The 26,825-nt window shown below is 36.5% G+C and overlaps 1 protein-coding gene across 1 annotated transcript; it reads right to left on the bottom strand.

Annotated features, from left to right (window-relative positions):
• Positions 1-2,037: 2,037 nt before the first annotated feature.
• On the bottom strand, positions 2,038-25,459 carry P4HA1 (prolyl 4-hydroxylase subunit alpha 1). Its single transcript, XM_072425018.1, has 13 exons — positions 25,443-25,459; positions 22,797-22,948; positions 22,021-22,158; positions 20,782-21,024; positions 20,213-20,397; positions 19,069-19,245; positions 15,874-15,944; positions 12,028-12,127; positions 9,551-9,604; positions 7,712-7,777; positions 7,057-7,125; positions 4,904-5,000; positions 2,038-4,514 (listed from the first exon to the last, which is right to left on the bottom strand). The coding sequence occupies exons 2-13, from the start codon at positions 22,915-22,917 to the stop codon at positions 4,444-4,446; spliced, it is 1,392 nt and encodes a 463-aa protein (XP_072281119.1). The 5' UTR covers positions 22,918-22,948; positions 25,443-25,459; the 3' UTR covers positions 2,038-4,443.
• Between the last annotated feature and the right edge of the window lie 1,366 nt (positions 25,460-26,825).

Below are 26,825 nucleotides of genomic sequence, written 5' to 3'. Positions count from 1 at the left end.
TTATCTTTAACAGGACTGTTTTGCTCTTGGGGGCTGAACATGGCCATGGGGGAAAATATGTATGATGCCAGAAAGCTTTAAACTGAACCTGTTGCTTTGCAAAATTAAACAAGTTTACTTTTAGTTCAGATGTGTATTTAAACATAATAGGACAGATAATGTATTAGAATCATCTGGGACTATTAGTTAACCATCTTGCCATGGAGTAAACATGGTACCTAAACTCAGAGATAAACAGCAGACAGGAAAAGAAGCAAATGGCCCCTAAATAATAAAACTTCCAACTGTCCAGAGCAGTTCATGGAAGAAAAATACAAAATCATTGTTGTACCGTGGTACCTGGATAGGTAGATGGTTATCCAGGCCTGCTAAACTTTTACAACATTGACAGGAGGCTTTAACATTCCTTACTTATAATACAAGTGGCTAAGGACCATAATATATGGAATGGAATACTTTTCCATGAATGAGCCATTGTTTGACACAAGGATTTCCTTAAAACCCAACTTTTAATCAGAGAAATGGAGAGCTGTACAACTAGTTGTGAGAGTCTATAGAACTCTATACACAACACTATAGTAGTTGATTCTGAGAACTGACTCAGAGGACAAAGGTCTATAGAAAGAGATAGTGAAATATATTGATAACTACAGCTTCTTAGTGCTGAGATTACCACATCTTTGTTCTATCTGCTGCTAATCACGATTATTTTTGTCCTTTATTGCAGTATTTGTTGGAATAAAGGTTATTGGGCCTGATTTCTAGAAGCTGTGTTAGCACATAAAAGCATTCAAGTTTATCATTTTGTAGACTATTGCAGCTTGGTGAATCAGGGCAATTGTCCCATGTCCTCGTGTGCCAGATTCATACCCTTAAAAGCCTAATTTGTGACATACCATAAATAGACTGCCACATAAATGAAACCTGCTCTAAGGAAAAAAAAAGGGGAGGGAGGCCGTTTTAATTTTGATTGGTGTAGTAGAAGGGGTAAAACCTCAGTTGGGTCAATTTACAGTCTAACATTTGGCAGATTTTATTTGAGATACTTTTGAATCACTGTGACAATTGCAGAAAAACGTCACCAAGTAAGGTGAATTTCCCTCTTAGACACCCGAGACTAAATCCGGTGTCTCCATTAAAAATGCTTAAAATGTTGGAATTGTTTACTGGTTGCAATGGTAATCAGTACAAGCAAAGTAATAACACTCCTCAGTCATACAACAGTAGCAAGACATTGGGTCTAAAACTTTTGTACTCTATCCAAAACTCGAAAAAAGGGGCAGAAACACAAACTACAAACATTATTTGTATGTACCCTTTTATTAACTGTGCCTGGTACTTATGATTGTATGAATGTTAATGAGCAGATTAAATGAATTTAACAAAATTACCAAAATAATTTGTTGTATTCTTGCTCACTGCAAGCCAGTGTAAAAACATGCTGTCACTATAACCATGCACACATCAGTAAAATATAACACAATGATGTAAAAGAATAGACACACATGGGGCAAAGGACAACCTTATGGGGGTGGGTTGGGGGTTCTGAGACGTGGCATCATTGAGACTCCCTAAAACCATATGTTTTAAAAGTGTTTGTAAAGCAAAAACTTATGTTTCCATAATTTTGGCATAACATGGAAAACTGTTAGAAACACTGTCTGGTTTCTGAGGCTCTACTGAAGCAACATACCCTGTAGCAACCATTACTGAGAAGTCCCTGGAACAAGAAGGGCAAAGTTGTCCAATTGGGGCATTTGTTGTAGTAGTAATGGTCTAAAAGTTGATGTTCCTTACCTGTAAATGATTTGTTGTGTCTAAGGGACAGAAAGTGAACACATGTCTTCCCCCAAAATGACTTTTTAGATACTTTTATCTCCTAACAATATTCAATGTTAATGAGCAATTTTTGATGCACAATTCTTTTGGAGCCTATAGCAGACATAACAGCCTGATTCTCACATAATACTAGTTCTCTGTTATGAACACAGAACCTTCATACAGAAACATGGCATTTTATAAAAGACAAGACACACATTTTGATTTTTCATAGAAATGTAATTAGGGGCAGGATGCAGATCATGTCAATACAAAGAACACCATCTGAACAGAGCAACGTCAAACTGTTCTTACAAGATCGTCTAAATACAGACCACATAACATCCCAAATCCCTCAAAGACAAAATACAAAATGGTCATCTAAAAAGGATTATAAATAGGTGATTTGTTGCCACAAAAATAGATTTTGAAATACAAAAAAAAAAAGTTTTCACAGAAATTTTGAAACATAACTGTACCTGTTCAACTGGATTTATGTAGATCATGGAGCACAAAATGTGACTAAAAAGAACACATTTGGAAGTATTCAGGGTACAAAAATATAGTATTTCTTTTGTAGGACTCACAACCATTCCATAGCCATTTAAAAAGGAAGCTAAGGCACTGACCTGTCACAGAGTGGAGAACAAAAGCTGGTAACTAAAGCTGTTTAGAGAGGAGGAGGATTGGCAGGTAGGTAGAAAGGTTTCTTTTTTCTATTCTTAAGGAACTCCAGGATCATAAAAGTTTGGAGTATTATGATGTAATTTACTTACATCTGTACCCCCCCATTCAAAGATTTTTTTTGGTGCTAAGTTCAGGTCCTGACATGCCTCTACCATTTGTGTGGGGGGTTTCCAACAACATATTGTCTACAAATGCCAAACAGATATTTATAAGGATTGCAACTAATTCTGGCAAGGCGAAAAACTAGCCAATGATGGAAGGAAGAAGAATGAATGCCAGGACCTAATCTCCACAGCAAAGATTTTCAGATGGGGAACATAAAGATAAGTGGTAAGCAGATCACTATTACCCCAACACCTATCAACCCTGGTGTTTTAAGTTTACAGATACCTGGCTTTTCAAAAGCCCTGCCTATGAGCAGACTGCAATAGGCCTGTTTTACCGATATTATCTAGAGAAGCGTCTTCTGAGTCACAAAGGTTTACTTTTTTACTGGCCTGGTTTTCTTTGATCCATGGCCATGTCCTGCCCACTACCATTACACAGAGAAATCTTAAATTGTATAGGGTAATGGTAGCTTGTGGAGTGTGGCACAGAAGATGCTGGTCAAAGAATTTCAAGCAGGTTATCAAGTTGCCAGGGTTTTGCCCCATTTCATGTAATTCAAACAAAAAAGGCAGGGAAGGGTTCCTTTTCAGCTCCAGGCTAGCTCTTCTTGAGAAAGAAATGGCACAACAAATGACACACTACACTACATAACTTGACACCAAGACTGAGCAGCACTGCAGCTTATTGCATCAATAATGTTGCTGGCTTTTGAGCTCTTGTGGCACAGTTATTTTCCCTATTATGATATTGCAGACAGTACAGTGTGTAAATCAATATGCCCAGTTCCAGATCAGCCATGAATGATAAGATGATTTATGGCCAGATGAAAATCCACAGATATCAACGTGGTCTGCATGACCAGGTAGGGCTTCTAAAGAAGTACTATCTGGCTCAGACCCGATAATACTCCACAGGTCATATTCTACAGAGAGTGGGATCAGGTCTGAACTTAAGTTCATGCTAATCGGGGGGAGGGGGCTTTAGTTTATTGCAAGATGTGGGATGGAACAATGCTTGAATCATGGAAGCATGTTTCCAGCTTGCCACATTGATAAAGGAATTAAAAGGATCTATGTACCCACCTGACCCATTCCAAAGAATTACTTGGCAGCAATTTAATGGTAGAAAAGATGATTCAACCAAATTCAGAAGCCCGAGTAGGCTTACTTTTTTATGTATCAAGTATTGTTCTGTAATCAGATTGACCTAACTTTTAGGGGAATGAACAATCTTTCACAAGCATTTCATATTTTAAACAAATCTGTGCTACAGAAGCAAAAAAAATACTTTGGCACAAACTGAACACAGGAATTCTGCAAATCTGTATTTAAAAAGGTCAGATTACTTAACTATACAATTGCATAAATAAGCAAAAAAAAAACTGTCACCAAAAAAAAAATCTAAACCGTGTGTTGTATTTTAAAATGTGTGTCAAACCAGACATGTTAGAAGGCAAAAAGTAACACACAAATCCTGCACCAATTGGGTGGCAATGAAAATTATACTACAAGGTAAAACTGTGCCAATTGTCACATCTTCTTATTGGGTCTTCAAAGCAATCTGGTATGCCAAGACTTCACACACCTCCTTTGCTTAAGATCTGTGTAGGCTTAGGAAATCCATTGGTTGAAATCAAAGCACACTTGTAACTCTGTGTAGATGTTCACCTGTATTAGTAATCTAGAACAAATTTTGGATCATGTCCTCCACAAGTGATTCTTCCCAGCATTTTGGGACTACGGCATTATAGTTCATTGCTAGCAAACTGGGCAAAGCACAGTCTGGAAAGCTTTGTGGCTGAGATGTGTTTTCACATATTGTAGGTGTGGATTATGCCAACTCAGATAAGTTACACGGTCTTCGGAACTCCTGACCTCGCTCATGGATCCATTTATTAGACACTACAAAGAGAAAAAAAATGTTGAGTAAATTAACTATATTTAAAGTATTGTTTCTAATTGTAGGTACCTTTAGAGTAAAACAGAGTCATTCTGAGCATGGTCCAATCCAGCTGACTTTTGCATGGCTGAACGTTGCCCATTATGCCAATGAGTTCCTTGAGATTTCAATGGATATTTCTTGCTTATAGCTTTTAAGGGTCTGGGGGGGTCATTTGTTATACAAGATAGAATCTGCTTTCTTACTAGATAACACTGGCTTGGGGGTGTTTGTTGCATATAGTGATGTGCACATTATGCAATGTAGGGGGGCTTTTCTGCAAGTATGTTGGCCTGAATAATACTGTTGCTTACTGTGCAAGATGCTTTCACAACGCCGTACTTATACTCACCCCATTTATTTCCAACTAATACAGGACAGGCTGCATGCCTTGTACTGTAGTCTCCTTCCCCACTTTCAAAGAGATTGTACCAGAATACTGCTGTTCCCTGTGGAAATGTACAGGTATAAATACAAATTTTGTACAGTGACATTATTCCACATACACTCATAATATATATAATTTTATAATGATGAATAATAACAAAGGAAAGATTACTCAAACACAATTGCCATTTACTTTCTATTTAGGAATGCTCAAACATTCAATATGTACTGTTTGGGAAAATTAAGAGATGAACATGCTATGAACCTTCACTTTTCTTTCGCCGTTGGGTTTCCATTTTCATTACTTTACCTATTTACCAACCAAATGGTTTCTAGTGTTGTTCAAGTATGGATGAATGGAGAAGAAAGAAAGAGGTTTGAGGCTCATAGGTTTTTCCTCGTCTCCTGTATTGTGGAGCCCCGTTGACGTCACAGGGATTCTCCTACATGCGGAAGGAGGGGTTGGGTGTCCGCCCACAGCAATGGCGCGCTCTCCCCTCTTCCCTCGTGTTCTTAAAGACGCCACTTCAGGCGCCCACAGTAACAGAACAGCCCTGCAGGCTGCTGCTTTTTCCATTTCCTTACTGCTTATCCCTGCATGAGACCTACCAGACTCATACCCTTAAGGGTAAACTCTCAGTAAAGGCTGCTGCATTTTTCAATCTTGAAATCCTGGATTACCCTTCAAACTTATAACTATAAAGGTAAACCCATATTAAACCCTTGTATTACCATTTATATCATTTGAGATATTATATACTATCTACTATCACTACTATCAAGCGATTTGATTCATCTTATCTAGATCCAAACGCTTTGACCTTTACAAGTGACCCAACAACTCGCATCCAAAAGGTAAACCCTCATCTACCTCAAACAACTGAAAGGACTCCTTTAGATTTACTGTATCTACAAATACCTTTTGAACCATTTATTCTATAGAAAGGCTCTTTCGAGACTCACCTTCTCAACTCAGATTTCTAAGGAAGATACCCCTCCTCTCATCTACTTTTTAACATTGGTTGACGGATGCAAGGACCAGCTTTCACTGCACCCATGAGACATATCTATACTTTGTCAAAAAACTTGTAACAAAAGTGTAAATTACTACTTTAAGCCTTAGGTATGTATTACTTTATGATTCATATTCAGCATTATCACCAGCAGCGACTCCATACATACACTCCCCTTGTGGGGCATGTTACAAACTACGGGTACGTGAGTAACAATATTATATATCCATATATGCTCCTCTGTTTAAATAGTAGCATTTAATGATTTATCAACTTTTTAAATACTGTCTGAACTAATTACTCTGAATTAATTAATCTGAACATACCCAGAGGCATTTTTTGACTCTAGTCATACTTACAGATTACCTTTTATAATTATTCTGTGTTGTGAAATATTAACATGACAGAAACTGAAACATTATATGTTTATGTGTATTTGATGGCTTATGTACTAAACAATCAATCAATACACTTCACCTTTTGCATGCAAAACCTGTGAGCCTCAAACCTCCCTCTTTCTTCTCCATTCATCCATACTTAAATACTACACAGGGGTGGCTCAGTATAATCAAACTACACATTCATATAGTAGGGAGGAGCAAAACCCATTCTATACAATTTCTAGTATTGTTCAGTCAACAGCAGAGAAAAGTGAACAAATGAGAAAGAAGGAAGCAGTTGGATAACAAGTACCTTGAACAACAAGACTGGTAAAATAGATTAGATAAAAAAATTAGGGAAGCCAATCCCCCATTTAACATTTTAGCTGAATATACTGCAATGTATCCAAAATATTTTATCTTCCTAATATCTCTGAAAATGGATAAAAGAAGGGCATTATTTCTAATGCAACGCAAAAAGTTACAAACAATGGATCATGTAAAACATGTATTTTGTTTTAGGATGAAAGCAAGGTCCACTTTAACAATATTTGTATTTAATTTATATGGATAGATTTCATGACTTGGGATGAATTTTGGTGTAGCAAATATCTGTAGTATTTACAGAAATGAACACAGTTTTTAAGAGAAGCCAAGGTCGACATGTTAAACACAGACCGCACAAGTCTATATAAAAATCAACTATATAAAACAAGTTGTCGTACCTTTTTAGGGTAAACTGCTGCTCCTACTTCAGGGAAGACTGTAGCACCACCTGCCTCCACATCACTCATCTGCAAGAGAAAAATGATTTCATTTTCCTCAAAGCAATGCAACTACAAATATGAGCTACTGAACTATCACCTTGAAAGATAGTGTGTACAATCTTATCAGCATCTATAGCAGAATTTCTAAATACTTTCTCTGAAGGTAAAACAGGACAGTGTAGGACATTGTTGAGACGACACTGTTGTTAAGATGTGTGCTGCATTAAAAGGCATTTAACAGCAAAAGACCCCCTTTTTTTCTAATACAGGACATTTATAATACACACACATGTATAGCAGCATGCTACAACACAGTTATGTTGCCTCAAAATTAATGACGCCAGAACAATGTACGGACATTTACAAGGGACCTTAATCTGCTTGTGGCATATGAAAATCTTTACAAACATTTTTTTACAATACAGATCATAAAATACAACCAACATCAAAAGTGTGCCTACATAAAATGCTGATAATTCTAGATATATCTAGATAAATCTAGATATGTAGCAAAACTTATTAGTTTCCAAGACTTTTACCTGTAACAGTAAACAAGAAAAGTAGATGGGATACCGAGACAATATTATAGATCTGGTAATATGCATCAACTTACATAAAACAACCACGTGGCAACTCTGTTGCCTGTACCAAGCTCTTTAAAAGCATCAGGCTCATCTTTCTGTGGTTTAAAAAAAAAAAAGGAAAGTTTAGAGTGACAAAATTTGTGAAAAAAGACACATCCAGACATGCATGGATTTGTTCATGTAGAAATTTGTTACTTAAATGTGTTTTGATATGGATCATCCCAATTACCAGAGTTATTGGAAGGCATTCAGTTACAATACAGAAACATGCTTGGACAAAACATTTTTAGATTAATCACTAATCAGATTTTACAAAAAGGTAATTTTCTTCTCATTTCAAATATTAACAAGGTTTGATTTTTAAAAGCCTACATTTCATGCTGCAAAATCACCAGAAGAACCATGGAAGTTCAAATCAACTGCAGTAACAAGAACTGAAACTATATGATAAAGTGAAGCTCCAGCAAAACTAAAATCCTACAATCGACTAATGTATTTATAAACCTAAACACAGTAGATTTATTTTTGTATGCTACCACTATAGATGTCTGAAATATTTTCTTATAATCTTGCCGAACAATCCTATGCTCTCTGAACAGCCATACACAGTTCAGACATTGTGCCTGATTTAATAAAGCTCTCCAAGGTTGGGGAGGATACACTTTCTACAGTGAAGTTGGGTGATCAAGCAAACTTGGAATGTATTTCTTAAAAGTCATTTGCTATTTGTTAGCAAATGTTTTCGATCCTGGACCAGATCCATTCCAGGTTTGTTGGATAACCCAGCTTCACTGATGAAAGTGTATCCTCTCCAGCCTTGGAGAGCTTTAATAAATCAGGCCCAATGTGTACAATACTATTCTTGAGAACAAAGTTATGTACAGCAAGCTATTACAGAGCTCGAGCTCCTAACTGAAGGATGCTTTAAGGTAAATCTGTGCTTTGCTTAAATGAGGCCCTTGGGTATGTACCCACCGCCCAGTTTTCCAATGATTTCCAGATAAAAAAATTCCTACTATCATCTGGATCAGCTTTATCATGGTTAAGGAACCAAACTGTATCTTACACAATTTTCCTGGGCCAGGTGAGAAGATCAGATATGAAGCACTGCTCTGTGTGAGGCAAAGGTTGGAGGCAAGTGCCTGGTATATCCAGAATCACACAATTTTTCCTTCAGACCTTGGCTGTCAAATAAAGCAGTGGGAGGGTGTAAAGGAAAGAAAAATCTCAGCACCACCTTGCTAACATCTCACTCAGGAGCAAGTCATGTTAAAGCTGGATAGCTAGGAGTCAGAGTAACTTACAAAATCTCAGCAGTGTCATGAATGGTGCAGTCAGAGGTGACACAAGAAGTTGAGTAATGCTGGCATAAACCTTCTGGCTGTCCCAAATGACAAGGATGTGTGAATTACAAGTATAGCTACAAGGGGTTCCAAGTATCTTGGCTCCTGGTAGCAGAATCCATACATTTAACTGTATCGGGCTGGAGCTCCACCAAGTACATTGGTATTTTTGCTCATCTATTTTCTTATGGTGATTTTACACATGCTGCCAAACAGATTAGGTTATGAATGGTGTAATTTAGGGTTGAACAAACATATATGGCTGAATCCTGGAAACTGCACAATCACCAGTCTGTCTATTGCACGCTGCCTTTATTCCAAAACCTGGAAAGGCACATATGTACTGGGATACATTTCTAATAAAACAGAGGTGATAATGCTGCTTTCCATGACCAGTGTGTTACTTGCCCGTGCAAAGTCAAAGTGGGGTTCATATTGTCCTCCCATTCCATAATTTGCCACCTGAAAGAGATAAGAGACAATGCAATGTAGTATTCATTTGTTTACTGGATAAGTGGGACTTACCCTTCCAAAATCAAAATGGGGCTCATATTGCCCTCCAACACCATAGTTGGCCACCTATGAGAAGCAAAATACAATGCGAGTGAGAGAGAAGATCCTTAACAGTTTTGGGAGTCTGCACAACAGGAAAACCTTGCTGTCAAGCCTGATAACTTTAGGTTGTATATCTGTATAGTTTGCTACAAATGTCTGTAACAAACAAGCAAGGGGAACCTGGCTGGGAAGAAGCTTTAAACCCCAAATACCTGTTCTACTATATGGAATATATGGTAATCATACTATATGTGTACAGCACAGTATAGATTATATTGTATCACCTGGGAAGTAGGTGTGCAAAATCACGTCACATGACTATTTATTTATGATGGCATGGATTGTTTCCTGGGTGAAATAATGGACTGGATAATCACGAAGAATTAGTAATATTAAATATCACTGGATTCAGCATTTATAAAGCAATATTCTGCAGTTTAGATGCCTAAAAAAGGATAAACCAGAAACAGACTGAACTGTAAATTACTGCAAAATAATTAGAAGATCTGGGCAGTAGTTCCACCAATTTGTTTGAGCCATTCACTCTCTAATGGGCTCTATCTGTAAAAGAGATATTATGGTACTTTTATCATCTTTTACCAAGGTCCTTGATTTATTTGTACTCTAGAAATATTTATAGAAGTGTTTCAGCTGTTAAAAATTATGTAAAGCTTACAAATTACTGATGTTGGATAAATAGCGCATTTTAATGAGTAGATGTTCCCACTTATAAAAGCTCTGAAGCCATTTCAAAGCAACTGCACAGAATTTATTATAGACCTTCATAGTAGATACATTTATATATTGTAAATATAGACTATATATATGTAAAAGGGAACTGTACTGTGTTTGTATCAAAGTAATCCTCCTCAGAGTTTCAGATTTTTTTTAGTGATTTTTCAGTATCGTTCTATTGGGAGAACAGAAAGCGAGTACCATGGACGAACTTCCTACCCATTTTTTACTTGTTACTCACTAGTATTTTGTCCCAAAGTATAATGTTCACTACACCAACCTTGCTACATTATAGAACAAAATGCTTCCTCCCTACTTCTTTTAAGTCAGGGTTAAAAAACCAATAAATGGGATACATGGTGGTTTCCTAATAATATACTCATAACAGAGAGAATGGAAAATTGTACCCCACAAATGACCTAAATTATATTATAGGTTGACATTCAAAAATCTTCAATTTTCTGGATCCTTCAGCTTTCCGGCATGGATTTCAGAGCGCATTTTCAAATTTACACTGTTTTCCGGAGGCGTCGTTTATGTTTTAATGGAGAATCAGCTGTTAGGTCTTGTTTTTCCGCCATAAAATGAAGCTGTTCCTGTAGCTGATGATGCTGTTACTGTCAGTCATAAAGATGATCATCCTGACAGCCTATCTGCTTTTTACCTTCTTTTCAAGGATGCAGTAATGATTACTATTTTGTTTAGTTGAACTAAAATTCTGTAAAACCGTTTTATTTAGTTGGTGAGCATTAAAATTTAATTTGCTTTTCTTTTAGTGTCATTTCATTTTATTATATACAGCATATATAACCTTTAAAATCACAGAATTTTCGAAGATCCGGCACTGCTCAGGTCCCGAGGTTGCCGGATTTTTGAATGTCAACTTGTACTACTAGCACTCTGTTCAAGTTTTTTTTTTTTTACTGTATAACATATACAGTATATTTTTTTTTACTGTATATTAAATAACGGGCTTTTGCTTTTCCTGATTAACTATTATCCATTGCAGCTACTCCATGGGGAAAGGATTGTATAAAAAGAAAAAACATCAGCTTCTTTAGGAGTGGAAAATTCCTATATACTGAAATGTATGAATGGGTTTGTTTTCAGTTTTCATTAAACAACTAAAAATGCATATTAAACATTCATTTTGTATCTGAAGATGCTTGTAGTTCCTGCAGTGCCAAGAGTTATTAAAAACCTTTTCTTGACCTTAAGGATAGTCACGTTTGTATCATATTAAACACAGATTTCATAAATTTAGTGGCCTGGTATAGATGAAATATTGCAGATACTACAAATCAACCTCCTTTGCCTACATAGCATTAACAAAAGAACACTGTTTACAGTGCAGGCACGGAAAGAATTACTCAATCGCGCTATTCACTTTTTTTTTTTTTTTTTTTTTTTTAATACTGCCTGGCTTGAAGTACGCTTGCGTGAAAATCCATTATAAAGATTATTCAGGAAGCTAAAAAAAAAAGAGTTAAAAAAAAAAGCTCTTGAGTTTTCTCCTCCTTAATAGTTCGAAGTTAATTGGCCTGGAACAAGGATGTGCACAGAGGTATATGAATAACGATGTTCCAGATCCATCACAAAGTAGAAATAGAAGGATGATAGCTGTATAGTACATCTTCTTTAGGTGTATCCAGACAGCAACAACTGTCCATTAGAACATTTCCTGTTCCTGTAAAGCATTTGTCATCGCTTACCTGCAGCTCCTCGGCAGTGGTAACATCTAGCCCTGTTACTTCCTGTATCCTTGTGTTAATCTTTGCAACGACTGGATCCTCATAGCCAGACAGCCAAGCACTAACAGAAACACAATGCAGAAAAACTAGAGTCAGTGCTTAAGCCATAATCGGTTTCTATGTAGCCTTATAATACCAATTTACCCATTCCTGCACCATACAATGGGCAATTTAACAAAAATGGTGTAATCACATGACAGCATGGCCACTCAGTGGTTAACACTTTGCACTTAGTTTAGGTTCCAGATTTGAATCTCGGCCAGGAAACTATTTGTAACGGGTTAGTATGCTCTCCCTGTGTTTGTCTGGGTTTTCTCCAGGTACTCCTGTTTCCAAAAACATGCAGTTAGGTTAATTGGTTTCCCTCCCAAATCAACAGCCTGGTCCTGATTTGTTAAAGTTTTCAAGACTGGAGAGGATACACTTTCACGAGTGAACCTGGGTGATAAAGCAAGTCATTTGCTATTTGTTAGCAAATGTTTTCAATCCTGGACCAGATCTGTTCCAGGTTTGCTGGATCACCCAGCTTCACCGATGAAGTGTATTCTCCCCAGCCTTGGAGAGCTTTAATAAACCAGGCCTAATGTAATATTGAATTATCATTTAGATTGTGAGCTCCTCCTAGGGACAACTAGTCAGTTAGTGATGAAACTTTGGACTTTGCGAAGTGCTGAGTAATATGTTGGTGCTATATAAATACAAGTATATAAATACAGTATATAATTGTAACCATAAATAAAACATAACCGTTATAAAAATTAGATACTTTATTTACAAACTCTTAAAACAGAAAATTTGGCATATACATCTCCATTTAGGGTAATATTTAAATTGGCCTTGTATGCATAATGTCCCTTCACATAGTAATGTTCACACAATTTCCCAAAAGATAGGTTGGCAGACCCAACATCTTCATAAGTTACATTAAAATGCAACTCGATCCAGTTTGTGAATACATTTAGTAAACTGAACTACTTCTTCAGGATCAGATTATAACAGGAGATGTATATGCAGTTTTGTTTTTAGGTATTTAGGATGGTTTTGTAAAGTAGTTATGTTTTTATAACTGTTACAGACTGTTTGTGCCTTAAAAGTCCCATAGTTTTTTGGTTATTTAAAATGCATGCCACTATGTAGCGATACCTACAAGACTCAGCGCTGCCCCTCTGCATACATATTAAGAGCTTCCATACAACACAAATTAATGTATTTAAGCTTCTACATTCAAGTGTTTATGCTGTGTATAGCTTGCCCTGATCCAGGTCATACAGCATTCAGAGTACAAGCCTACAATTTAATTTACTTAACTGCATCTCCCAGAATGTTAACTCAGCCAATACTAATTAAGATGGATTTCAGTAAGAGACAGAAAGCTGAACAGCATGTTTTCTTGCTGTAAAGGGGACAGACAATCTTTTCTCACATACTTCTCATAAAATGTAAAATACACTGGATGGCTGTCAATGGAAATTATTTGCTCAGTCTTCATTCTTTGTATCTGCCCATCGGGGGGTTCACTCTACAAATGGGCTTCTCTGAAAACAAGCTAGCCTTGTATAAAAAATAAAATTAATTCCATGGCTCAAGGACAACCAGACAGATCTTGGAAAAGGAATACCCAGCTAATTTATTCTGAATACATTCTATATAAATAAAACCAACCTACGACCTATACCTAAAGGCAGGAGAAAGCATTTCCTACCCCACTGAATGCTAATTTTGAATATACACTAACAAAATGGCACGGGTGGTTAAAGCTACTATATAGGCATTCAAATGCAATGTGATTTGGATTATGTGTGTGTGTAAAGGCCTGGACTCTGTGGTGGCCAATCCATCAATAAAAAATTAAGTCTCATGCTCCTTGAACAAGTCCCACCATTTCAGATGATAAATTCTGGCATTTCCATGTTGAAATATACTCATGCCATTAGGGAAAAAAAAAGTACATTCAGGTAGTCAGCTGACCTCATTTATTTGGTGCACATAACATTGCTGAACCCCAGATCACAACACTGCCCCCACAGACAGTGTGTGTGTATATATATAACATTTGGCTCATATGTCTTATATGCACCAAAACCAGTGTGGCTAAAGTGACTTAACAGAATTCCTAGAATGCCAGCAGAAAGCAGTAAAATCCAGCTTATATTCTGCACAGGAAGCCCAGCTGAAAGTGCTGTGTAGACTGGCATCAAGCCACCTCACAGTTGCCACGTACTGTACACCGGGATACAGTAGCCTACTAATAAGAGCTTTCTGTAATTCAGAGCAAACTCAGCTGAGGCCAAGAAAGAGAAATCTTAAAATAGGACATAGCTTAAAGGAAAATAGTTGTCGTCTGGCTTGAATATTTTCATTTACTGATGGAAATAAGTATGCAGATCAGGAGTCCTGAATTCACTTGCTGCAAATTTGGTTGAGGTCCATGGGTAAAGCCAAATTACAGCAAGATAGCCAGGTAGATCGTTTGTTAAGAAAGTGGTCAGTGATAAGAATGATCAGCCTAGATTTGGCTCCTGACAGGTTCTCATTGAGGCAGAACTACCTGCAAGAGTACTAAGCTACAGCAAGCATGTTCTTCCCATTTTGTATGCCGGAGATGTTAAAAACTATTCTCCCTCTTTGCTATATGTGTCCCATTTGGGGACATTTATCTTTTCCGTTTCTCTTTCTACAGAAGGAAGAGAATCTGGAAAATGATCTCTCAAAAGTGAGGGAAATTCACTCCTAGACTGTTACTGAAACATTGGAAGACTTTCATTTTTAAACTGTCACAAGAACAAATAGCTAGAATGTATATTTAGTGATGATTTACTCGAAATTCAACCACAATGTGAATAAGATTAAGGTAGAAAAATGTGTGATTCTTGGGAGAAAGCTGTGTGAATCTCTGCTGAAAACATTTCTAGAATACATTTCTCGGGAGCATTTTAATCAGCTGTTCATAAGCTTCCTAGGATTTAGGTTACATAAGAAAAAAAAAGAGTAGCAGTATTCCTAGTCATGTCCATCGAAAGCTTTTTATGAAAAATATGTTTTAGAATGCCATTTTCCCTAAAGATCCTTTCCAACGACAAATCTAACGTGTGTACGTAGCTGTAGGATATTCCTGACAAAACAAGGTAACACTATATGAATTGTGTGAACTGGGCAAAAGTACACAGCATTATATCATAACATCTATATGAAAGAACATATTATAAAACAGTACACAATATAAGAAAAAGAAAACCCGGCCATGAGAAAGTAAATCCCAAACATTTAAAAAGACCAAGTATAGTGCTACACACAGGTAAAGCAAGAGTTGTCCCATTGTCTTTTAGAAAGGTTCTTAGGGTTAAATGAGAATAAAAAAAACATGCATCAGCCATAGCATTAGTCGGTCTCAAATATTTTGCTTGTTCGTAGCCTCCAAGCTGTCCAACCAATTCATGTGCCAGATATTTGAGTTTTAATCCCCACTATAGGTATTTGATAGTAAATGCATGTAGAATATGCTTTCTTTAGAATTTCAGGCAGACATCTCCTCATTCAATATGGCAGAATAAGGATTAGCCAGTAATGTAATACTCTATATGATAACTAGAAAACTAGAAATTGTTTTGTTGGTCTTCCCAGGAGCCAGTATACATAAGCCATTTTTGTGTGCTCCATACAGTATGGAGTTTCTTACATAATTACAAAGTTATATTTTCCCTGTGGTGTACAGGGAACTATGCTAGTGGAACACAGATATTCAGAAAGCTCACATGTACACAGACCCTTATGGGGTGAAATCTGTAAATCAATGGCACATTCCCTTACCTCTTAGAGACTCTGTATTGTGCTGTGACCAGTTGTCCTGTCAAAGGATCATGCACTGTAGCCCGTCTCAGCTACAAAAAGAGAAAGGACGGGGGTTTAATTTAGGAGCAGGCATTCCGCATGCCATGCCAGTGGTTCTGATTGGTTGGATAAAATTAAACTTATTAAACCATCTCTTGATAAATTCGGGGAATTAAAAAAAATTTTTGGTGCGTAGTAGAACATCCTTTCACTTTTTATTGGAGACACAGGCAGAGTGATCGCTTCATAGTGTGCAGAGTTTTATCAAATTCATTAGGATATTAAAATGCTTGCTTATTTGAAGATGCCAAAATGGTATCATAAAATGGTAATGAAACCGAAATTTAATGATTACAGCTTTCTTTATAAAATAACTGCAATGAAGAATTAGAAACTAAACCTAAAAACAAATACAATCACATTTAGATATATACTCCAGAAACCAAAAATAAATGATTTATAAAAAAATAACTCAAACATTTGGAGTAACATTTACTAAAGTACTTTTATTTTCCCTAGAATGGAATGAGGTCTTTGATGTTGGTGCACACTGATCAGCCAAGAAGAATGAATGCATAATAAAAACAATGCAAAAGAAAAGTAAAAAACTGAAGTGCCATCTCACTAAGTAGAATCCCACAAAAAAAAAAAAAAAGACAAGACAGAGCAAAATTGCTTAAAAAAGATCCTGCTGGCCAGAACAGAAAGGGTCCCCAAACATAGACAGGGGTTTGTAAATGATCTGATGCCAACATATTGATGCCAGATTACACTGGACACCTTCAGAGGCCTTGTGGTGACTATGCCTGAACAGGTCACAGTTGTTTTGGAAGGCACATAGGGGAATACACAATATTAGGAAGGTGGTGTGCTTGTTTTAGCTAATCAGGGTATATTGTTAAGTCTCATGGACAGACTGACCAACATTTTATTACATAACAGCACTTCAGTATTGAGAGGTTTTATAGGCTGTTACAGAAGTCAATATAAATGCTTTGAGTGTAGTTAACCATTAATATACAAAAATAAATATTTGTTTGTGGTCCTACTTTACCAAAGGGGCATATGGTTATGCACTAAAGAAATAGAACTTTACCGAACAGGAATAAAGGGACTGTGCATTTTAGATAAAATAAGTACATATGGCACAGTCATATTTTGACTCCTACATTTTCTTCACTGCAGAAAAAAATAATGTATAACAAATCTGGGAAATCCAGCAAGCAAATAAAACATCTGCACAACAAAATAGAAAGGATCACTCTGCACTTAACATAACATTTAGTATCAAACTGAGGTATCAGGACCTTCGTCCTGTTAACTCCATTTTCAGACACAGTGGTCGCCCATTGCCCCCTAGCAATGCATTCCACACAGTGTTATAAAGATAGCTGGTCTTACCTTTTGCTAATTCTGTAGTGTGCAGTCTCCAGCACTCCTGTGATAGGGTTTGAAATGGTGGCTCGCCTCAGCTGTGAAGCCAACCAATCGCAAGAGTTGTAACATACATAAGCTAACATTCACCCAACCAATCAGATACCCACTGTACACAGTACACATACAGAAAAATTTTGAAAAAGAAAGGTTTGCAAGTAAGGCTGTTGCAAGTCATTCTCAGTACACATGCTAAATTAAACATACTTCATGAAAATCAGGATTGACATTTCCACCTGGATTGTATGCTTGTGATATTCTTAGCAATTCATGTTCTGTACGTGGGTATAGTTTATTGGATTCAAACACAAATAAATACACTGAATATCATAAAGCCATTGTAATAGAAGGGTCATTGCTCTAATATCAATGTATTTCTACAGGATATTTAGCACATTGTGTTTATGAATTCATATAAGAACTTTGAAAATGTATGTCTGGCCGAAAAAAATAGGCATATTTTGTATAGGCACAACTGCTAACTAAGTGTATGCTCAGCCAATTTTGTATTTTTACCTTTTGGCTAGGAAGGGTTTAAGTGCCATCAGGTTTTTTTTTTTGTTTTGCTGTCTTTTAATTAATTCCTGTCCTAGAGACAGCAAAAGACGAGAGGAAAACCCCCTCAGACAGTTGCCAAGTTCTGAAAATATATATTCTTAACGCATAAGTGCACCTCTACAGTAAAATACAGCTCTAGTAAAATGTAAATGGCATTCTTTACCTGAGAAGCGCTAATATGCAGACGAGGCCCACTGAGCATTCTATGTAATCAAGTTGTAAACAATTGCACATGCACTGGGCCAACCTTCAGCTTCAGGGCCAGGGAAAACAAATTAAATTGGGTTTCAAAAGTAGACTCGATAGTTTACATAGTTGGACCAAGCTGGGGGCACAACAGCCTGCAGTAAAAATAGCTACCTATTCTTAGATCCCAGACAGAATACTCTCCTCCTATATCACTCTCTGTATTAGTCTGTCATTTGCAACCCCTATTTAATGTACAGTGCTGCGTAATATGTTGGCGCTATATAAATCCTGTTTATTAATAATAATAATAAAATACAGATGGGAGGCACAAAATTATCTATACTTCATTTTGAATTTGCATTTATCCTTTGCCAGTCCTTGAAATATTGTGCTTCTACAAGGTATTCTCCATGTCTACAGTGTAATCAAGTCATCCAATCTCCTATAAGCTTCTGGATTCTAGTTGGTTGTGTTGACCTTCTACACTACCAGGCTAAGGTTTAGTCTACATGGACCTTTTCCCCAGCATTTAACCTGAGGCTTTTGAAACCCTTGTTTGAAATCCCCATGCATTCCAATGGGCTAATCTACACCAGGACATTTCCTTGCTTGCAACATTTACAAAATTAAAAAGCTGGGTTAAAGCTGGAAAATGCCCAAAGTCGCTTTCCTTGACTTCAATGGGACGGTTTCCCGCTTTTTTAAGCGCTGTAAAAGTAAAAGCGGTAAAAGACGCGGCATAGGCGTTTTCCAGCATTTTAAAGGCAAGCTTTAAAACACTAATAAGAGTGTTTAAAAACGCATATAAAACGCAATAGGAACGTTTACATGTTAAAAGTTAAAAACCATTGCGTTTACCAGTCCCTGGACACAAGGCAGATACTAATTGGCATCTGGAAGTGGTACTGGCAGTAAGTACTAGGCGCTAGTCTAAACTTGGTCTTAATCTTTGCTTAAAAGATATACTGTGAACAAAAGAAAATGCTTACTGACCCTTGGTTTTGCAAGCTCTTTTACTTTAGCAATTTCCTCATCAGAAATGATATCGTGGTAGCGCACAATGCGAGGTTTGTCCCATTCATCCTCTTGCTTTGTAGGAGATAAAATGAAAAAAGGGCTCCTGTTTCCATCATAATAACGGCAGAAAAGTTTCTTTTGTCTACGAGGAGTCTGCAGGAAAGGACAAAGGTGGGAATTTAGAACTGCCAGTGTACCTTTAAAAAGACGTTTTTGAATGAGGAAATTTTCAGAAACAGCAAGCTTTTAAACGCAATGACCGATGTTTCTGTATGCTTTGTTGTCCTTTACATTTTTTTTAATTTAATATGTGTATCCATAGTCTAATCTTGCATTTCTTAACTGTAATAAAAGGATATATTACCTATTTACTTAGTGTGTATTTTCTTATGTTAGGATGAACATACACTAAGAATCCTCTAAAAATATGTACTTTTTCTGAGTTACAATAGTTTTATGCATCTATAGGGTAGTTAATATTACCAATTTAATGAACTGTGGATTTACGCAAAGCAACAGGTTTGCATTAATGACTTCCACAGCACATACGTCCCTTTTCCTAATAATCTATCTGCTCTATATAGCAGCTGAAAAGGGGGGGGGGGGGGGGCTGTCTTTAGACAAAGCTTACGCCAGGCTGAATACACTCTCCTAAGCTTCCATCTGACAATGTTGTGACAAATCACCAAACACCAGTGGTGTCACATGAGGAATGTAATCAAGTCAAATGCTCAGGTACATTTTTTGCTCATGCTGGCTAAACTGGAAAGGGAGGAAGCCAAGCAAAGATAATTATTATATGCTGTCAAGGAAGGAAAATGTAAAACCAGAATTGTATGCCCAGCATACAACAAATATGCCAGTTTGGCATTCTGAAGAATCATAAAACATAGATGTACTCCTTAAAATAAATAACCTCTGGGTTATGAATCATTGGAGATCTACGGATCTAGTAGGAAAACTATAGTCAAAGCAAACCATGTTGGGAAAAGTAATCAGTATAAGCTTCTCAGTCACAGTAGCATTTTAAAGCCATTATCTGTAGAAGCAGGCCTTGCTATTTGCACAATGCCACCAATATTACCACCAATTCAGATATAGGTTATTAAAAACTAGTTACCATTTTTATACCCTCTCCACGGCACAGCATCTCATACTTCTGCCTCTCTGGCAGGTGATCTTTGGGACGGCCTTTTCTTGTTGAAACTGGTGCTTCAGAATCGGTAGAACTGGACTTATTTGCTTCTTTTTCCATGATATATTCAAAGTATTTCAGGTTGCCATTACCTCTTTGATGTTCAGGATCTAAAATTTCAAAAGCAATGTATCTAAATTAGGCACAAACACATTTTAGGGAAACTTTAAATCGTAAGGTTAAATAAAAAAATTTAGGAATGTGTTTAAAAAAACATTTCATATGGGTAAATTTCAGTTTTCATCACATCTCAGCAATTTTTGAATTATAAAAGAATATGTTATGTTCAGGCCAGTAATATGACTGGTGGCCACGATAGGATTTTGCTTTGAGCATTAGCAATACCAGCGACAGGGACATTGATAAAATACAAAAAAAGTCACAGAAGTAGTGCATCATATACAAAAACATATAACCTAAAATGTCAAAACATCTATTTTAGCTTTAGCAGTATTTAAAAGGACTTGAAGGCAATGATTAAGTCAGTATCTTACCGAGCTCCAATAGCCTTTTGGTGAGCGCCAGGGCTTTTTCCAGATCACCCTGCTGATACACTGCATAGCTGAGGTAGTCCAATACCACAACCTTATTAACAGCGGAGGATAGCTCGCCAGCATCCAGCTGCCGCAAGGCTTGCTCCATCCACAGCTCTGTATGGTAATAGTCGGCTTCCGTGTAAGCAACCTTTCCAAGTTCAAAGCAGTCGTCAACATTCAGTGTGGCTTTATGCTTCACACCTATGAAAAAAAAAAAACAAACAAACATGTAGATGCATTTTTTGTTTTAGATTATTTTTCCTTTACTGATTTTAGCCTATATAAATGAACTAACCTATGCCTTTTTCTTTAAAATACCCTGGATGCAATCAATACTTGAGACACACCATATGCTTTACTGTTTCTGGTTTGTTTCATTGCACGTACAATAAATAAATACTTGCTTATGTTTGCAGCTATTTTCTTTACACTTGTTCTGGCATGAAGACTTAAACATTACTTGCTAGTGCTCTGGAGGATTAAAGTTCATGATCTGCAAAGGAGCATCTGTCCGTATGAAAACAGTGTGTGGCAAAAAGCAGAGCAAACAAATGTTGGTGTGAAAGCTGCATTTTTCTCCTACACAGCACTCCATAGGAGGTTCCTTTCTCAATCTGAATGTTGCTGTAAAGGCAAGCTGCAAATATGTAGCCACATTTGAATTATATGCAATTTTTTACAGGAATACATAATTACGTAATTTAGCTTTTTATCCAACTATTGTTTAGCCTTGCAATGTCACTTGCAAACAACTGTCATATGAGCTCAACATTTACGAGATAGATAGATAAGGTAGAATGGCTGAAAATGTTTACAGAAAGTAACCATGTTGTAACCTGGCAAACTAAGCCCATGGCTCCTCAAAGTCCCTTTAAACCCAGTGCTGTGCTGTGCAATCATGATTATAAGAAATGTAAAATTATTGAAAGTGGTTAGTTTTGCATTGTGATGACATCAGTGAGGGTCAGTGAAAAGCTTGGTATGCAAGTGAAGAAGCATCAATGGATAGGTATTCATCAACCAGAACCAGTGAGAAAAGAAGACTGTAGGCCCCATGGATGATGGCAATTATTTATCTGTAGACAATTATCTTCTAGGAAAATATATTCCTCTGGTAGAGGGAAGGTCATGTTAACTAGTTTAAATATTACAGTTTAAGTCTAGAGCTAGGCCTTTAATCAACAAACATTACAGTACCTGGCAAATTTCCCGTGGAGAGAGTATTTGTGTCCAAGTTATATGTGTCCTGAAGACGAATCAAAGCCTTGGCTGCTCCTGTCTGATCCTCATCAGTGGGAAAATGCTGGCGTTGGATGGTCAAGTTAGAGATAAAACCTTGATAATGAAAAAAAAATTATATTAAAAAGCTATATTAAACTAAAAATAAAACCTTCATATTTCAAAGACAAATGTATTATCATTTACCTTAATTATCTCTTTTAAACACAAGTGGACCCACACAAGCAGAAATTAAAAAGATTTGCAGCAGTATGTGCAAAACAATACACAGCAGCCTGAGTGTTAGGTAATTCCACAGCAGTCAGCCTCTTGTCACTCTCACAAGCTTTACATGCCTGACTAATATGAAACAATAGGTGTTACACAGCTAGCTTGCAAATGTTAAATCCCCAGCAGGGTAAAAGAATGAGAAATTATAAATTTTTCAGGCTTTGTAGAAATAGAATTTCTTTTCATTTATAGCAACTTGTGTCTTCACTTTAAAGGTCCCAGTTGTTACATAAACATAAACTTATTTATAGAGAACCGGTCATGATTGAAATATGACAGCTGTCATTGCAAACATGTTTTTTTATAAGGTGCAATTGTTTGGCTTCAATACTTCTACTGCTAATTTACATTTTTTTATTTTTCTTTATTTAGGTAACATCCAAAATATAAGTAACCAACAAAATAGCTTCTAGTCATCAATCATAGGAACTAACAAAATCCTAATTAAGCAATAAAGCCTTTACCATCAGACATGTCTTTCAGCACCAGATTCTCAAGTTCCTGCCACTCTGAATTGAGCCTCTTCATTAGCTTGTATGCATTGACTGGATGGCCCAGGAAGCCCTCTGGATCTTTTATTGCCATCTCTGATAGCTTATCAAACTTCTCAGCCCATCTGAAAAATTAAATTTACTTTAGAAACACATTACAAGTAAAAATAGGATTACAACAAAACATTTAAAAAAAAAAAAACCCTTCTACTTGGAAAAATCATTTTTTTTGTATATATCGTAACATATTATTTCCATAGTGCGGCACAAAGAACTATGAAAGAATAGTGGATGACAATAGCAGTTCAAACTGCAAAATGTCCGACTATTAAAAGCATGCACCCAACAATGCAGTTATGTGCCTAAGACAAACTATTGTATCTAAAGACGGAACTAATAGGATAGCCCTGCCTTTGCATATTTGCTATCTAAAAGAAGTGAAAGCAATACGTAAAAGCATAGAAATACCTTGCAGCGCATTTTGCAAAATTACATTTGTGGTTTCATATTTTAAAACGTGGAAAAGAACCAAAATGAAGCAAAACTATTTTAAAGACATTCACTGAACTATAAAATTATATGAAATCAAGTTGGTTTGATCAGCAGGGAGAACGTTTTCTGTCCTCAGTAGGTTTCTTGTTCTCGGTGGCAAGGGAGAACTTTCAGAATGCAAAGATGCAAATGCAGAACTTGCCATATTGCAAGAAATCCGATTTAACAAAGTAACCCACTGCAGTAACACTTTCCATGAACTGCATGGACAAGTAAAGCAGGATTACGTATTTAAATATGCAGTTAAATTAAATACAACAAGATGCCCATCTGTCAATGAGATCTTCACTGGTGAAAGTATACGATGTGTTTGTACAAGAGCTCTACATATAAAACAGTGTGCAGCATCACATTGTATAGTCATACAACTATTACATACATATGGCATCTCTGAAGAATGAATACATGGAAAGATTAGCTGGTATACAAACTCACAACAGATGTAACATGAGCTGGATTTTTACAAAATCCTAGCCTGAGTAAATGGAGCAGATTTAACAGTGTTGTCTGTAATGATCTTTGCTCAAGGGAAGAGAGGCTGTCTGGGCTGCATGAGCTGTGGCTCATTGTTTAGATATTTTCTTTGTGGATAAGCTGCGTTTGTCTGGAGGAAATTGTGCTGCATTTGTGGTTTGATATTGTAAACTGTGGAAGAGAAGTTGGGACCAAAATGAAGTCTTTTGTAAGCGCCTACTTTTTTTATTAACTTTTCTGCAGTGGTAAGTGTTAAGCCAACAACATTCTCACCAGTGTCCTGCGTGGGAAATGTGTTTTTACATGGCCTAACTAGATTTACTTGGGACACAGTTCCTGATGTTTCTTTATTTAGGTTAGCTTTTTTGTTAAAGTTTAACAGAATTGTACATATAATAGATGAAAGCTTTGGTCTGGGCTAAAAAGAACTTCTGTTTGGTAAAATTGCTCTAACACTGTCACTTGTATTGTGCTGCTGATGGCGAGAAATGTTCCAGTCTTACCACAAATTCAAATGTCTGTTGCATTCTAAGCCAGTTTTGTTTTTAAAATACTCCAATGTACACTCTGGTCTTTGCAGCACTGGGTCCCAGGTTCGAATCTCAGACAGGACACGTGTTTGCGTAGGTTTCCTCCCACATTACAAAAACATGACGTTAAGGTAATTAGCTTCCCCCCCAAAATTGACCTTAGATTGTATTAATGACATATGACTATGGTAGGGACATAGGGGTAGATTGTGAGCCCCTTTGATGGACAGTTAGTGACATGACTATGAACTGCGTAATAAGTTGGCGGTAAATAAATACTGTGTAATAATAATAATCTAACTTTGGCTGCATTTTTTAAGACAACTACCCCAGTCTTTAGCTGCCACACAGACTTGCTCCATAATTGACCCAATACCCTCCATTTGTACATTACAAAATACTTTGTATCAGAGAGATCCAAAATGTAGAAGAATCCAGGGGGAGTGAATTTTTGTGCGTGCATAATCTTTCCAGGAGACTACACCAACTCCCACTGTACATTACCAATGCAGCTCCAGAGCAGAGATTATGCATTTGTAAAGATCACTTTACATTTTTTAGGATTCATTGATCTTCCACAACAATAGATGAAGAACAAAACTGTCAATGGTTGAGTTGAAGCTAGATTATTATGCACTGGCATTGCTGCTTCAATTCCCATCAAAGCAGCTGGTACAGATACCTTAGAGTAATGGCATTCCTTAAACTTATCTGGAACATTGAAATTAAACTTTCCAAAGCCCTCAAATGCCAAAGTACTCTTTAGTTAGTTAGTTATAAACACTGCAGTGCCCTGAAAGAGAGGACAGCTTTGTCTGGATATATTACAATATCCGGATGTGATAGGAGTATACCTTGTTCAGTAATAAGGAAAACCTAACATTTCAGATTTGAAGCCAGAAAATAACTTGTTGTATCCCAATATTATGTATAATAAGCATAACAACATGTATAAAAAACACAAAAACAAGTTGAAGACTATACATTCTTAACATATTGTCTATTAGCATTGAAAAGTTTAGTAGAAAAAAAAAGGGCAGTTACAGATATATTTTTAACTCACTTTTTAACTTCTTGCAGTTTGCGTCAAGAGAATGTTAAAAAATGTTTGATAACTTTCCAAAAGTGCCAAAGCCATTGTCTTGTAATACATGGACAATAAACTAAATGAGCAAGATGAATAACACATGGGGATGCCAATTATCTGTAGCTATGGGAACGAACTTGATCTGCTTTCCCATATGTAAGCTTTTTTGAGTTTTTAAAGGGAAGTCTGTCACTAGAGAGGTTGTAGTCCAGACACTTGAGAATAGACACAGAGGCTTTTAACCAATCAATTACACTCTGCAAGGTGACAACTGGAATCTTATTGCCATGAATTAATTTTGTTACCATGGTTTGCATGCACTTTTATTACTGATAGTTTTTTTCCAAGATCTGTTGATAATGGAATCTGTTAATAATTCATTCAAAATATATTAGTGCTGACAGTTTTTGGAAGTTTCTCATACCCTTTGTCCCTCATTTATGGCATTGAATATTACTACATGGTTATGACGGAAGGTATATATGGGGTGATATGTGTTCATAGGTAAATTTTATCAATGTTGGATTTAGTTATATTTATACATGTATGAAACTCTGCAATTGCAGCTAATATAGTGGTCTGTTTAATATTGTAGATGCATTGGATGGAGTTTTCTCATGATGAAGCAGTTATGCGAAACGCGTTGAGAAGCATGTGTTAAATCTAAGTAACAAGGAAAAGACATGTTAAATCTATGTAACAAAAATATACAAATATTGTCATGTATGTTTTTTTAAGATGTTGTAATAAAGTATTAATCGAGATTTTATGTACCTCAATTGGTGGTGGACTTATAGTTATTTGGGATGTGGTACAGATAGAACCTGCTGCCAGGTGTTTAAACAAGAGAAAACATAAAAATAAATAAATGAAGTCTTACCAATAGAAGTGAAGAAGTCCAAATGTGCCTGGCATATTGAAAAGAGCAACAAGATCGGCAAGAAATAGAAAACCTTCATGGCTTTCGCTGTTAACCTGTGAAAAATATAACAAAAGATCATGGCTTAGACAATATGTTTGCTTACATTTACCAAACACACACACAAAAAGTATTTCGCCACTAGTTTTTATTTTATAAAAGGTCAGGGAGCAAACTCCCCCATTTTTTTCTGACAATTGAAAGATTTAACAGAACCACTCATGGCAAGATGTAACGAGAGCAATTTTCTCCATCTGGCAACTCTTATCACAACCCCTACAAAAGCAGAGATCATCATCTGCAACAGCAGTTGTCAGTAAACAACATATTTCTATATTACAACATATTTCCAATAAATTCCTATAAAACCACATTCAGGCCATCTTGACCAAACTTACTGACCAATGTTTTCTTTCCATAGCTTGATTTACAGACAAAGT

The sequence above is a fragment of the Pyxicephalus adspersus genome, chromosome 10 (genome assembly GCF_032062135.1).
Source record: "Pyxicephalus adspersus chromosome 10, UCB_Pads_2.0, whole genome shotgun sequence".
NCBI classification, from domain to species: Eukaryota; Metazoa; Chordata; class Amphibia; order Anura; family Pyxicephalidae; genus Pyxicephalus; species Pyxicephalus adspersus.
The sequence above is the reverse complement of the archived record's forward strand: the minus strand, read 5'-3'. Positions and strand labels throughout refer to the sequence as shown.